We start from the raw sequence: 14165 nt of genomic DNA on the forward strand, positions 1-14165 counted from the left end.
TTTGTAAAATTGGACCTGATTTTACATCTCTGAATCCTCTGAATTTCTGTTTCATTCATTTTCATGGTGTTTCTTTCATATATGTGCTTTCCCTTGCTCTTATCTGTGTTTATTTCTATATTACATTTTAAAAATGTTAAATGCTGTAAAGATGCTTTTAAACAGATAATAAAATACATAAAAGCTGAGGAGACACACACACACACACACACACACACACACGAGAGAGAGAGAGAGAGGTGTGTGTGTTTGTGTATAGACAAACAGGCCTGCCACCCACATCACATTACATCACAATCTGCTTTTTAAAGTCCCCTCGGATTAGAACATAAATGAACGAAGAAAGCTGATGTAAAAAGAAAACACGGATCCAAATCTCTGCACAGTGCTTGGAACTAGTTCAAGGTTCCTCGAATTCAAGCCACATTATAATTTGAAATAGGTTTTCTTCTTTTAAATCCAACTAGAGAAACCAGGAGGACCTGCTAATCTCCCTTTCTCTTCTTCTTGCTCCTCTCACTGCAATCCTAACGGCTACTCAGAACCACTGCAAATTAAGGCAATGCTAATACTGATACTAATACTAAAGGTATTACCTTTAGTACCTTTAATACTAAAGGTAAAGGACCCCTGGATGGTTAAGTCCAGTGAAAGACGACTATGGGGTTGCGGTGCTCATCTTGCTTTCAGGCCAAGGGAGCCGGCGTTTGTCCACAGACAGCTTTCTGGGTCATGTGGCCAGCAGGACTAAACTGCTTCTGGCACAACAAGACATCGTGATGGAAACCAGATCGCACAGAAATGCCATTGACCTTCCCAACACAGTGGTACCTATTCATCTACTTGCCCTGGCGTGCTTTCAAACTGCTAGGTTGGCAGTACTAATACTACCACTACCGGTAGTAATAATAAACCCCACCAAATTTTAATCTACAGTTGTACCTCGGGTTAAGAACTTAATTTGTTCTGGAGGTCCGTTCTTAACCTGAAACTGTTCTTAACCTGAAGTATTACTTTAGCTAATGGGGCCTCCCGCTGCCGCCACCACGCTATTTCTGTTCTCATCCTGAAGCAAAGTTCTTAACCCGAGGTACTATTTCTGGGTTAGTGGAGTCTGTAACCTGAAGCGCCTGTAACCTGAAGCACCTGTAACCCCAAGGTACCGCTGTAGAGGGTTTTGTCTTTTTTTAATGCTGTGTAAGTCAAAAACTTGTGATTGACTTGAATGGGGCTTCCTACTCTAGAGCACGGTGCTTTTTGAACCTAGTTGCTAGAGAAGGGATTTAAACAGTATTAATGAGAAAGGACATACAGGGTGTTTAAGCCAGTGATCCTTGAATGCAGGGCGCATCTTCTTGTGAACCACCACTTCCTGCAAGTCCTCGAGTGATGGATGCTGACCGATCTCCTCTTCAAAAGGCAACATATACTCATCTACCGGACCTGAGTTTGAATAGGAAGGAGAACATCATTATGTGGCAGAGCTCCTTGGAAGAGACAGAAAGCTCTAATTCAGGGTGACCTATGGCTGTGTACACATTACCAGCTTAAAACAGATAATAACAACAACAATAATAATTTATTATTTATACCCCAGCCACTCTGGGCGGCTTCCAACAAAACACTAAAATACAATAACCTATTAAACATTAAAAGCTTCCCTAAACAGGGCTGCCTTCAGATGTCTTCTAAAAGTCTGGTAGTTATTTTTCTCTTTGACATCTGATGGGAGGGCGTTCCACAGGGCGGGTGCCACTACCAAGAAGGCCCTCTGCCTGGTTCCCCGTAACTTGGCTTCTCGCAGTGAGGGAACCGCCAGAAGGCCCTCGGCGCTGGACCTCAGTGTCCGGGCAGAATGATGGGGGTGGAGACACTCCTTCAGGCATACTGGACTGAGGCCGTTTAGGGCTTGAAAGGTCAGCACCAACACTTTGAATTGTGCTCGGAAATGTACTGGGAGCCAGTGTAGGTCTTTCAGGACCGGTGTTATATGGTCTCAGTGGCCGCTCCCAGTCACCAGTCTGGCTGCCGCATTCTGGATTAATTGCAGTTTCCGGGTCACCTTCAAAGGTAGCCCCACATAGAGCGCATTGCAGTAGTCCAAGCAAGAGATAACTAGAGCTGACTTGTTCACTTTTTCTCAGTTTGGATCAAAGCTGGGAGTTTGGGGGGGGGGGCAGAAGCACACCGAAACATAAAATTTCATAAGAAGTAACAGGATAGATACAGGATGAATATGGATTGTGGCTAACATCATGGAAGTGAACTGGATGAAGAGTAAGCTGGAATATGTACACTGCCTAAGTCTCCACAGCAACACCAGAAAGTGGCAAAGATCACATTTCACACATACATGCAGCTCCCTCTATCAGAACTCTAGTTATCCAAGATCTGTTACCCAAATAATTATATCCAAACTTCAGTACATGAATGGCTGGCTCTGATCTCCAAACAGCCATTTAAGTTGGCTTGGTTTCCCCAAACCATAGTTTCAGTATCTACCATTTGTCTGGGCTTGGACAAGTAACTGCATTTAGCAGAAAACAAAAGCAAAAGTTTCCAATCTCATCTTTGTGACCCTGCTGAAAGAGAAGAGGAAAGTGTACAAGCCCAGGACTCACCCAGTCTCATTCCCATAGCACTAATTAGGAGCATTATATCTCAATGCAGGCACTAGCCCAAAGAGGTACCTTCCTTCCTTTGGTACAGAACAGACTGTTCCCTTTATGTATTTAGATTCAGAGCTTATTTTTCAGTCATCTAGCACTCCAAGTGTCTTACAGTCAGTAATTAAAGCAAAGGTACAATACTACAAAAGACAATAAAACATACTGAAGGTTAAACCAACCGTTTAATCCTAATATTGTCTCTTAAAATGAATATGAATAAAAAAGGTCAATGAACTCAGAAGGCTCAAAAGGACCCAGTATGCCTGAACTAGTGCTTTCCAACTGATTAAAGAAATATTGTTAATTAATCACACAAATTTTAGGTGACTGACCAATTAATCTATTCGGTTTGCATGTGAGTAATTCTGGCTTGAGTAAATTTAGTAGTATAGGACATAAAAATAGAGGGAGGAAGTATACTATCTGAACTGAAAGCCTAGAATTAAACAGATAAGGAGAAAACAGGCCGTTCTCTAAAAACAACAATTACTTATAATCTCTGGAGGTCCTTAAATTAAATCAAGAAAGTTCCTAAATGTTGCATATGCAGGCACAGAGGCCACATGTGTGACTGCACAGATAGCACGAAGAAAAATTACTTATTATTTCGAGTTTCTAGTGGTCATTAAATTGACCTTTTGCAGCAGGCAGTACAAAGTTTGCAACCCTTTTGACTACTTCTACATTTCTGGCTCTCAAGAAGAGTGCAATATTGTAAAAGTTCTTGTGTAACCCCAATACATAACTATATGCAGAAAATGTTATCTGCCATATTGTTGTGCATTCATATGGGAATTTTCTCTGTGATCTTAGGTATTATTATTATTGTTGTTGTTGTTGTTGTTGTTGTTGTTGTTGTTGTTGTTGTTATTATTTACTATTTCTTACTTCGCCAAACCTTTATTAGGCATCACAAGTATAGGCCATCATAAAACTTCCACATATAAAATTTTAAAATATATACAACTGAAGGGCCTCGTAAAATATATAACAACAAGGATTTTCATTGGGATTTCTTCCCGCTAAATAGTGCCACTCACCACTCTAAGAGATGCTATTGACGAAAACTCAGCCACCCTTGTAGTTAGGTAAAGGTAAAGGGACCCCTGACCATTAGGTCCAGTCATGACCAACTCTGGGGTTGCGGCACTCATCTCGCTTTATTGGCCATGAGGGAGCCATGTGGCCAGAATGACTAAGCTGCTTCTGGTGAACCAGAGCAGCGCACGGAAACGCCGTTTACCTTCCCACTGGAGCAGTACCTATTTAACTACTTGCACTTTGACGTGCTTTCGAACTGCTAGGTTGGCAGGAGCAGGGACCGAGCAACAGGAGCTCACCCCGTCGCGGGGATTCGAACCGCTGACCTTCTGATCGGCAAGCCGTGGTTTAACCCACAGCACCACCCGCGTCCCTCCCTTGTAGTTACTTCTGGGTTAATGTCAGACAGATAGAATCTGAGATTTACTATTTCATAAAAGTTTATATACCACTTAATTGTTTGGGGGAAACCTTAAAAGCGGAGAGGTGACTAAGGGGGTCCCCACTCTGCTGGCAACATTCCAGCTGGGCAAAGGCATTCCCAGAATTTCCTGGAAACCAGAGACAGTGGGAGTAACTCCAAAGATAGAGATTGTGATACTCACCATCAGCCGCTTTGCACCTGGAGACCAACTCCCACAAGACTAGCCCCATGGCGTACATGTCTATTCTGAGGAAGGCGTCTCTCTGGAAGTTTATTGCTCCCTCTAACACCTCTGGAGCCATGTATCTTCTTGTTCCCACCTGAGTCAGAAAGAGGAATCAGCCACTGAGACCAGTGTGGCAAATACAGAACCCCCATCCTTAAAACTGGGGGGATTTTTCTTCTTTCTTTAATTTATACCATACTTTTCCGTCTATAAGACGGATTTTGCGGGACTCAAATTTCAGAAAATGGGGGGAGATCACACAGGGTTGTTGAGCTTTTGGGAGGGGGGCGGGAATTGCTGTAAATCGCTCACCCGCATGCGCCACAAAATCCGCCTCCTGTCTGTCCCCTCGCCGGCAGAAGCGGCCGATCGCCCACCCAACTGCCGCAGCATCAGCCAATCAACACCACCCACTGATGCAGCAACCAATCACACACACAACCACCGCTAACGGACGCAGCAGCAACCAATCAAACGTCCACCCTATTCACTACCCATGTATAAGACGACACCAGTTTTTTTGCATGATTTTTCAAGAAAAAAATATAGTCTTATACGTGGAAAAGTACCGTAGTCATCATTTGCAGAAGGAGGTGGAGGAGCAAGACTTTCCCATACCCTGTGTAGGGCTTCCCTCCCCCTTCCAACTTGAGTCATGAATCTGGGTCATAAAGCATTCTCCACATTCAGCACTGCAGGAAATTCGGGGGGGGGCATACTGTAGGGGGGGGTGTTTGTGTGGATGTATCAGTACAGAGCTGAATGGGTGGCAGCGCTGTCTCCATCTGCACATCCCAAACAAAGAACTGTTGAATAGTCAAAGAGTATCCTGGAACATCGAATGTCAGCTTCTAGTTTGCGCAATTTGCTAGCTGTATTTTGACTGGGCTGATCGCTGGGACGAGCCACTGAGAGCTCTTAGCATCTGCAGCAGAATGAGGCGGAAAAGTGGACCGCACTACGCCAGCCAGTTTCAAATCTTTTGCCACATCAAAGAACGTGCCAGCAAAACAACAAACAAACACGTCACAGAGAAAGGGCCCAGGGTAACCCACTCACTGTTGTGCCTAGTATTCGCCTTGCAGGGAGTTGGATTCTTAAATATATCATATAAACACACAAACACATCTTTTTTGTGATTGTAATCATTGCTACTGAGTGCTATCACCACTATTTCCTTTGCGGATCATGGCAGTCGTTTGGTGTTGGCACCCATGGCACTTTTGTCAAGATGTGAGTACTGGCATCTCTCTCTCTCTCTTGACCAAAAACCTTTCCCCACTCCCCATTCTACAGGTGAATAAATAATTTTTTAAAATAAAATAATTGGAAGCATTCAAAAAAATGGAAGCGTCAGTGGTTGACTAAAGTGGCAAGGGGTCCATTCTGCCAATTCAGGACTTTAGCACCTGATTCTGCTCCACATGTAGTCCAGGGACTCTGGTGGACAGCACAGATGGATTCTGTGAACAATGATGTGATCGCATGGAAATGTACTTTTCCCAACAGGCAAGCCATAGTAAAGGTGATGACTAAGTGTACCCATTTGTCTGACAATTACTACGTCTATGTCCCTCCCCCCAAATGGTGTAATTTCTTGTCCCGAGGAAATGCTGTTGTATGGACTGAGAAGTGTTGCTAAGGGAGGTAGTGTAAGCAGACAATTTTGCCAAGCCGCAGCCGTTACCTGTCCGTGGGTGTCTCCTGGAGGTTTCCCAGGTTCAAACCGTACAGCCAACCCAAAGTCTGCTAGCACGGCTGTCAAGTCATTTTTCAGCAATACGTTTTTGCTCTTGAAGTCCCTGCAAAGGGGGGGGGGGACAGAGGAGGGAATGAAGGTCACCATCGCTCTGAAATAGGCATTTCCAGGTGAAATATTGACTCGTTCATAGCCTATGCGAGTTTTGCTACGCATGTAAGCATGAGAAGTGGGTTTGATCTTGTTTTTCATGAACGGAAAGACCAGCAAGCAAAATAAGGCCAACCTGGAGACCAGCTCATCCTAACCACCACCAGACGGCTTCCCAGTTGGTACATGGCCTTTTCGGTGGTGGCTCCCTGGAGATGGAATGCCCTGTCTCGGAGTTGCATCCATCTCCATCATCAAGCTTCAGGAGGAATTTGAAATCATTCCTATTTATCCAAGGATTTGGTGATTGAATAATTATGTTCCAGGCAAACATAAAAGACTAACTGGTTTTAGATGTTTTTAATTGTAACTTTTTTAAAAAAATAAATCTGTTTTGGAACGTTTGCTTTGTTTTTGTATTATATGATAGATCTGTTTGCCGCTCTGGGCTCTTTCAGGAGGAAAGGAGGGATGGAAATTCAATAAATAAACAAAAAAACAATAAGCTTCTGAAACCCATTGCTGTTTTTATGTCATCTAGACTCCTCAGCCAGGCCTTTTCTGGAGAGTGGAGTTAGGTTCTGGAACCGGAGCTGCTGCCCTGGCTCCCTCACTTTTTGTCCTTACCTACCCTGTAAGTTCAAAAGCCCTGGCTATTAAGTCATTCCTGAACTTTCTAACATTTTCAGCGTGGGTTAAGAAGAAAAAGGGATGTGGGTGAATATAATTAAATTACAGACCTTAGGCAGCAGATGGCAAGCCCATGTGTGTTTGGCATTATAATTCGCCTGCCATCAATTCAATTCACTGTGGTAACCCTGCCGGCCGGACCGTGGGACAACCGCGAGGCCCAGCGACATAATTAATGAGGGCAGAGACAATTGTTTTCTGAAATCTCCTGTCAGAATACGTTATGGAGAGAGACACCGCAGCAGAGAGAGGAGAGTTCAGTGAGTTCCCAGGGTACAGAATGCCCTGCAGGGGAACGGCATCCTCTCGCGATTCTCTATTCTTCTGAGAGAAAGGTCTTCCTCACATCCTAAACACTGGAGGTATGATACAACCGGCACCACAGATTCCAGGGGCCCGGATGGAGGAAAAAGAGGTGGCTGAACCGCTGCTGAGCACTGAAATTGGCGAGCAATATTTTGACAGAATGTTATTTACTCTACTTGTAACAGGGGCAGCCAATGCGTTGTCTTCTGCATTGTGGTCAAGAAAGATGGGTACAGTGGTACCTCGGGTTACATACGCTTCAGGTTACATACACTTCAGGTTACAGACTCCGCTAACCCAGAAATAGTGCTTCAGGTTAAGAACTTTGCTTCAGGAAGAGAACAGAAATCGTGCTCTGGCAGCATGGCGGCACCAGCAGGCCCCATTAGCTAAAGTGGTGCTTCAGGTTAAGAACAGTTTCTGGTTAAGAACGGACCTCTGGAAGGAATTAAGTACTTAACCCGAGGTACCACTGTATTGTGGTCGAACATCGGGAGATGTTGTTGTTGTTGTTGTTGTTGTTGTTGTTGTTGTTGTTATTTGGGGGCTGTTCACAACATAAAATGAATGGGCCTAATTTAGTCATGTGCATTCATTTCAACAGGTCTCCCCTGAGTGAAGCTTCAGCTGAATGTCTCCCCTATTTTAAGAAACTAAAACGGATGAAACTTCAGGAGCGAAAGAGCCACTGACAATGACAATCAATGCTTCTCTTTTATTTGTTTAGGATTAAACAAAACAACTTTTGTTTAATACTAGGACAAAACGCCCATGTAACCTTCATGAGGGGCGACCAGTGCGTTGCCGTCTCAGAAATCCTCCAGCTTCTCTGGCCAGCTTTGACAAAGGAAAATGCAATGATCTCAGTGGCTGAACACATGCAGAATGGCTCCAGCTTCGATACCTAGCAAGCAGAACAGGGAAACCCTGGAGAACTGCTGCTGAGGTACATGGACCAATGGCCTGGCTTTGTCTGTGACAACTTCCTGTGTTCCTAGAGCTGCCCTTGAGGCACGTGAGCATCAACGCAATGTGTGAAAGGCTATGAACAAGGTAAGAGTTAATTGCACGGCAGAATAAGGCACCTGGCCTAGCCAGATGGGTCTGCTAGAATTTGTTCCAGGTAATCCCGACACCCGTTTCCCAAAGACATCATATCCCAATGAACTTTTAAAGTGATTGCTAATTGCGAATGGAAACCGCTTGCTTTTGTTTAGGGGCAATAACAGAAAGCGGCGGTGGAGGTAGGAGAACTTTAGCGGGCGGAAGGAAGGAAGAACGCCCCAGTATAGATTCAAAGAGGGGGCAGTTGCTTACGAAAACAGAAACCTCCTCCTGCACAGCAGGGGGTTGGAGTAGATGACCCTGGGATCCCCCCCCCCCTACAATTCTGTGAAATCAGATTCTGTTCTCTTGCCGGCAATTTAAGTGTGTGCAATAAAGTGCCGTCAGGGGGCAGTGCAGCACTTAGAAAGCTAGAACAATAGTTTCCAGACTTTCTCTCTTCAATCCTTTCTGCGTGGACATTATCCCTATGTATCTGCCATGAAAACACTGCCATGCTGCAGAGAATTCTAGGCATGCATGCACCCCAAATGTGCACACACAACGCCACCAACCATATCAACTGACAGGGCACCCTAGAGAGCCCCCCAACCCCCCCTTTGCACAGGGAGGCTGTACAGAAGCCATCGTCCACAGAGCTCCTCTGGCATTGCAGGTACCCTAACAGAGGAACCTCTGAGAAGCTTCCCCAGTGTCTGAAAGCCTCTGAGCTGAGGCCATGCCAAACGGTGCTGACGCTGATGTGGATTTTCAGAGGGGGAGCTGTGTCAAGGCTGCTGCAGTGGCCCTGAAAGGAAGACTTGAGGCTCCTGAATGTTATTGCGGCATAAGCTTCTGTGGTCCAGATTCCACACAATCTGCGGGGAACCCCTGGAGACTGAATGTGGGCCCTCCACGCCTCATTATCCAGCCCTCAAAACTCTCCCCCCAGGCCACCCTCCTCGCTGGCCCAATTTGGCACCCCAAGTATCTTTGCCTGGCTGGATTGGCCCTTGAGCTCTGATAATGCCTCTGGGAGGAAGATAGAGGGGGCACGTAGGAACTAGACCATTGACCAGAGCTAAAATTTGCTGTTTTGCCTAATTTTGCCTATAGCCCTGCCCAGGGCTGGGGTGTGGCCCTCGGAAGCTTGCCCAGAAGGTAATTTGGCCCTTGGAGTGAGAAAGATCCCCCATCCCTGACTGTTAACAACTGATGGAAGAAGAGTCTTGGGTGCAAAAGTTCTTATGCCTTAGCCTAACAACACTGGACGGCCCCACACTGGCTACTCCTCAGCGGTGTGTGTGTCAGGAGTTCAGCCTACACTCAAGTAGGATCCTGGCAGAGACACATGCCCGACAGGCATGTTCTCTCCCTCCTGGGCGTTCGTTCGGGAGCTTCAAAAGCTTTCTTCAGCCCGAACATCACAGCAACCGATGCCAACCGAGACCAGCACACTTAGGGATCCACAGAGTTTGCACAACTTGCGTAACAGACCTCAGCAACTCAGCATTTTGGCTAATCTACTTTATTTACATATAAACACGCACGGAGCACTGCAACATGGCTCCCTCTCTCTCTAGCATCAGACAGCAAAGAGAAAAAGAACAAAGGACAATAATCCCACTTCATGGAACACAGTAAAACAAAAATCCTGTCTCCGTCACTTCCCACTCTGAGACAAATCCTGTCTCCGTCACTTCCCACTCTATATACTCTGGCTTCTCCTTAGATCATATAAATCTTTCGCCTTTCACTTCCCACTCTGTGGAGTCAAAACATATACCATCATGTGAAAGACAACAATCCTATGACTGCAATGATGGAGCAGGAATTCTAAGTGTGTGTGTGTGTGTGTGTGTGTGTGTGTGTGTGTGTGTGTGTTGTGTGACCATCTCCCTGCCTAACTCACCTCACAGGGCTGTTGTGAGGATAAGATGTGATACCTCCATTTTATCCTGAGCTCCTTGCAGGAAGGAGATGCAACACAACCAGTGAGCAAACGCACATTTTGAATCCTTGCCGCACACCCGTATCATTCCCCTCTCTCTCGTCTGCTATGCCTACGGCTTTCTTTCACTGTGCTTGGATAGCACACCTAGCTGGGTTTACACTTATGTAAGTAAAATGAGGCTGCCCTGGTCACACACCGAGAGCTGTGTCTCTTTTCTTTGTGCTGGAGGTCACAGGCCTTGCTGGATAGAAGTGCTTCTTTCTATTCCTTCTTCCTTCATGCCTCCCCAACACACACAGCGCTCTCTCTCTCTCGCTCTCTCTCTCTCTCTCTCTCTCTCTCTCTGCTTCAGAACTGAGAGCGGCTCCTTCCCACACAAACAAGTTAATAGGACTTGAGCGAAACGTCTTCATTGACCTGACAATGTATTATGAGGGCACGCTCCTTATATAAAGCACCGCATAACACTGTCCTGGTGCCTGAGGTTAATAACGACAGCAACAAAAACAGGCCCCACGTTTTGCTAAGAGACAGAAACTTGTTCGAAGCAGGGGAAAGAACTTGAACCAGGGTCTTCTTGAATCCAGAGACAACTCTCTATTCACCGGCACTACAATGACTCATTTATTCCCTCTGCGGCTTTAAATTGGCAGGCGGCGGGGAGGGCTGCGTTTGTTAGATGGCAACCCATTCTCTTCCCATTGCTTTCCCTCTCCCAGAATGTCTTCCATCACTGCAGTTCATGAAACGGGCACAATGCTATACCTACCATTGCTTGGTCCCGAGGAGCATAACCAGGTAGGCGAATTTGTATAAACCAGCCTTTCCCAACCTGGTGCCCTCCAGCAAAAGAAAAAAAGTGTGTGTGTGTGTGTGTGTGTGTGTGTGTGTGTGTGTGTGTGTTAAAAATGGTACATCCATGTTGGTTGAGACTGATGGGAGCTGTATTAAAAACCAGCAAGGGGGCATGAGATTGAGGAAGAAGGCCCCCCTTCAGACTGGTGTTCTACTGCAGGTGAGGTGGTTGTTGAACACAGCTGAAACAGGGGACCTTCTGCATACAAAGTACACACCCTTGGATTTGTGGCACAATTGCCTACATTTAAAAACAACAACGAAAACCCTCACATACCTGTGTGCTATAGCAGGTTTATGTCCTTCTCCTTTACACCAAGGGACATCTTCGTGCAGGTACGAGAGTCCGCGAGCCATGGTTTCTGCTATATGGCAGAGTTCGTTCCAGCTGACAATGTTCCCTTTCAGGTAGTCAGTCAAAGAGCCCTGGAAGAATCAGAACATGATGTGTAGCAAGGATTCTCTTCCCTACCCCCACCCTGGCCGCTCAAAAGACCCTTATTGCAGCTAGATAGTTATGAGGGGCATTCAGTTCATAATATTTATTTATGTAAACAATTTGCCATTATTCAGAGGCAATGGAGTGAACCTCCGGGGGTCTGGAGAATCGCAGCGCCTGCTGCGGCTGCAGAAACCAGTAACTGCTACTTCCCATGTGGTGGTGGTGTTGTTGTTTTGCTGTGTTAGCAGCATCAAAGTGACCTCTCTGGGGTGCTAGTCTGGGCAGGATGTATGGAGGTCCTGGGCTGCCCAGGTGACAAGACCTCCATCTTGGCCTCTTAAAAAATGTATAATATTGCTTAGCTACAATAGTCACTATAGTAGTTTGCAAGAATACAATGCCAAACAAAAAGTCAAAACTATAAAATCAATCTTAAATGCCAGCTAAAATTAAAAAAAAGAGGCTTTATTAGGTGCTGGAAATTCAGTAGGGAAGAGGGCTATCTAATGGCCGTGCATTCAAGCCATGGGGAGCCACTAACAATAACCCTTAACGTGGCCCAGTAGCCTATGGGCAGCTCATGCAGACTTCTGGGCACTGGAGTTGTGTGCTGGCGATAGTCTGTCCCCATCAATGGTCTAGTCACAGCCGCTTTGCACCAACTGGAACCTCTGGGCCAGGCTCAGGGGGAGCCCCACAGAGGCTACATTTCAATCATAGGCACAATCCTGACAAAGTAAAGTACTTTAAGGCTGCAATCCAGTGTATATTTATTTACCTGGGGGTTGTCCCACTGAACACAGTGGGAGTTACACCTGAGTAAAACAGGTATATGATAATGAGTTGCAAGTAGTGTTCCTTTCAACGGGAGAGCTAAAGATAGGCTTCAGTTTCCCCTCTGGAATAAAGCTGCTGAACTTTTGGCTGCATGGCACCAAATTGTCTGAAAAGCCCCTATTGATTTCCAGCTTCTGCGGAAAGAACTCGACAAGTTTCTCGAACCTTAGGTCGCACCCTGAGCAGAAAAATCCCCTCTCTTTTTCTCTAAAAGCAGAGGTATGTTTTCATTTTGGGCAGTGGACATAAGAAACCCACCAAGAAAATACCCTCTGGGCTAAGCAGCCTCAACTGTGGCAAAATGGCAGAACCTGATGACGTTTGTATAAGGACGGCAAGGGAGCCCCACTGTGGTTCCCACGTGCGATGTTGTGGCCGATGTGTACATACCAGCTTCCACCCGTACAGAGAAGCAGCCACACCCCTGGTCCCATAAACTCATTTCCAGTGCCACCTACCCTACCCTATAAAAAGCATTAATCAGAACGGGGCGGGGGGGGTGTTGCATGACCCACCAAGGAACATAGTAATGCAATGAAATTCAAAACAGTAACCCTCAGTTTCACATTTATTCAAAGTGCAATTAAAACTATTAATTCTACAAAAGTGATGAACCTAAATCCGGTGACACCAGATTTTCAAAGTCTGATGGCCGTTTGCACCTCCAGCAATCCCTATTCTGCCCCCTTGCTTCTTAATTCCCCTCTAGGTTATCCCACCCTCTCTCAGGAGGTGGAAGCACTGATAAAGAGGGTCTTTGAATGAATTGGTGAATAAAGGAAGTAGGATCTGACACTAAACTCCTTCCCCACTGTTTATCCCATCTCTTTCCCTTCTCTTAGTTTTGCCCTGCTTCTGGGAGGGTGAGTGGGCTTTTAAAACCTGCCTCATCTCTTGGCTTCCCCTACAAGGGGAGACAGAGGTGTGTGTGTGTGTGTGTGTGTGTGTGTGTGGAGTTGCTTCCCCTTCAGTTTGCTTCAGGTCTTCCTGCAGCTATCGAGATGACAACACAGTCACACATCTGTTACCTTGTCATGGTAAGCTGTGATCAGCCAAAGCTCTGCCTCCAAGTTTGTTCCCCGCTTCTCTGCCGCGATGAACTGCAAAAGGTTTTCGTGCTTCATGCCTGGGGTGTTGAAAATCTCCCTCTCGCTCTGCCAGGATTGTTTATCCTGTGGGTAGGGCAGGGGGAAAGAAAGATAAATGCTTGGGGAGGGGTGCCGTATGGAATGGGGAATTCTATAAAAATGGGCATTCGTGAAGCTACGCAGCTGCAAATGTCGTACAAAAATCATGGGAATTAAAAGTTCAGTAGGGTGCTGAGAAATCCCTGTTAAGAGATTCTTGGTGCTTGGCACAGAACTCTAGGAGTGTTTGCACAAGGGCTCTTAAGAAGTGGCTTGTTCAGAGGTTGATTTCAACAGCAAAGTGTGATCCATACGCCCCTCAGCCAAACATCTGATTGCACCCGTGCATATTCATCTATGAATATTGAAGCATTTTGGACATGCTGCCAGTCTTTGTCAACAGCATTGGAGCTAAACGGAGAGTCTGACCTAGTATATGGCCGCTTAATGCTTTGCAACGGGAAGAGACTTATATTGCTTTCTTGTGGGTAGGATAATCTCCCCAGGAGAAGAATTTTAAAACTTGTTTGTTGCCACACTATTCCAATTCAGTCGCTTCTCCATGTCTCCATTTAAGCTTGATGGGCATAACTTTCTAGTGTCAACCTTAACGGATGCTTCCCCCTTTGCAATTTTTTTGAACAATGCAACTAAAATTACTTTGGTACAAAAAACTAAGAGAGGGGAAACTGCCCATGTGT

General features: G+C 45.7%; 2 protein-coding genes across 4 annotated transcripts in view; both read right to left on the reverse strand.

Moving 5' to 3' along the window:
* The window catches only part of EXOG (exo/endonuclease G), a 209295-nt gene that overhangs the window by 40168 nt on the left and 154962 nt on the right, over positions 1-14165 (reverse strand). The window lies entirely within an intron of this gene.
* The window catches only part of ACVR2B (activin A receptor type 2B), a 135436-nt gene that overhangs the window by 6874 nt on the left and 114397 nt on the right, over positions 1-14165 (reverse strand). For all 3 annotated transcript variants that reach the window (XR_014150090.1, XR_014150091.1, XM_081834429.1), the window contains exons 6-10: positions 13366-13509; positions 11336-11484; positions 6048-6162; positions 4316-4454; positions 1313-1443 (exon numbers count right to left, since the gene is read on the reverse strand). Coding sequence is in view for 1 of the 3 variants with exons in the window: in XM_081834429.1 (XP_081690555.1) it covers positions 1313-1443; positions 4316-4454; positions 6048-6162; positions 11336-11484; positions 13366-13509 (678 nt within the window). In the remaining 2 variants the exon portion in view is untranslated. The remainder of the gene's footprint in view (positions 1-1312; positions 1444-4315; positions 4455-6047; positions 6163-11335; positions 11485-13365; positions 13510-14165) is intronic.

The sequence above is a fragment of the Podarcis erhardii genome (assembly GCF_964252035.2).
Source record: "Podarcis erhardii genome assembly, chromosome: 12".
Taxonomy (NCBI): Eukaryota; Metazoa; Chordata; class Lepidosauria; order Squamata; family Lacertidae; genus Podarcis; species Podarcis erhardii.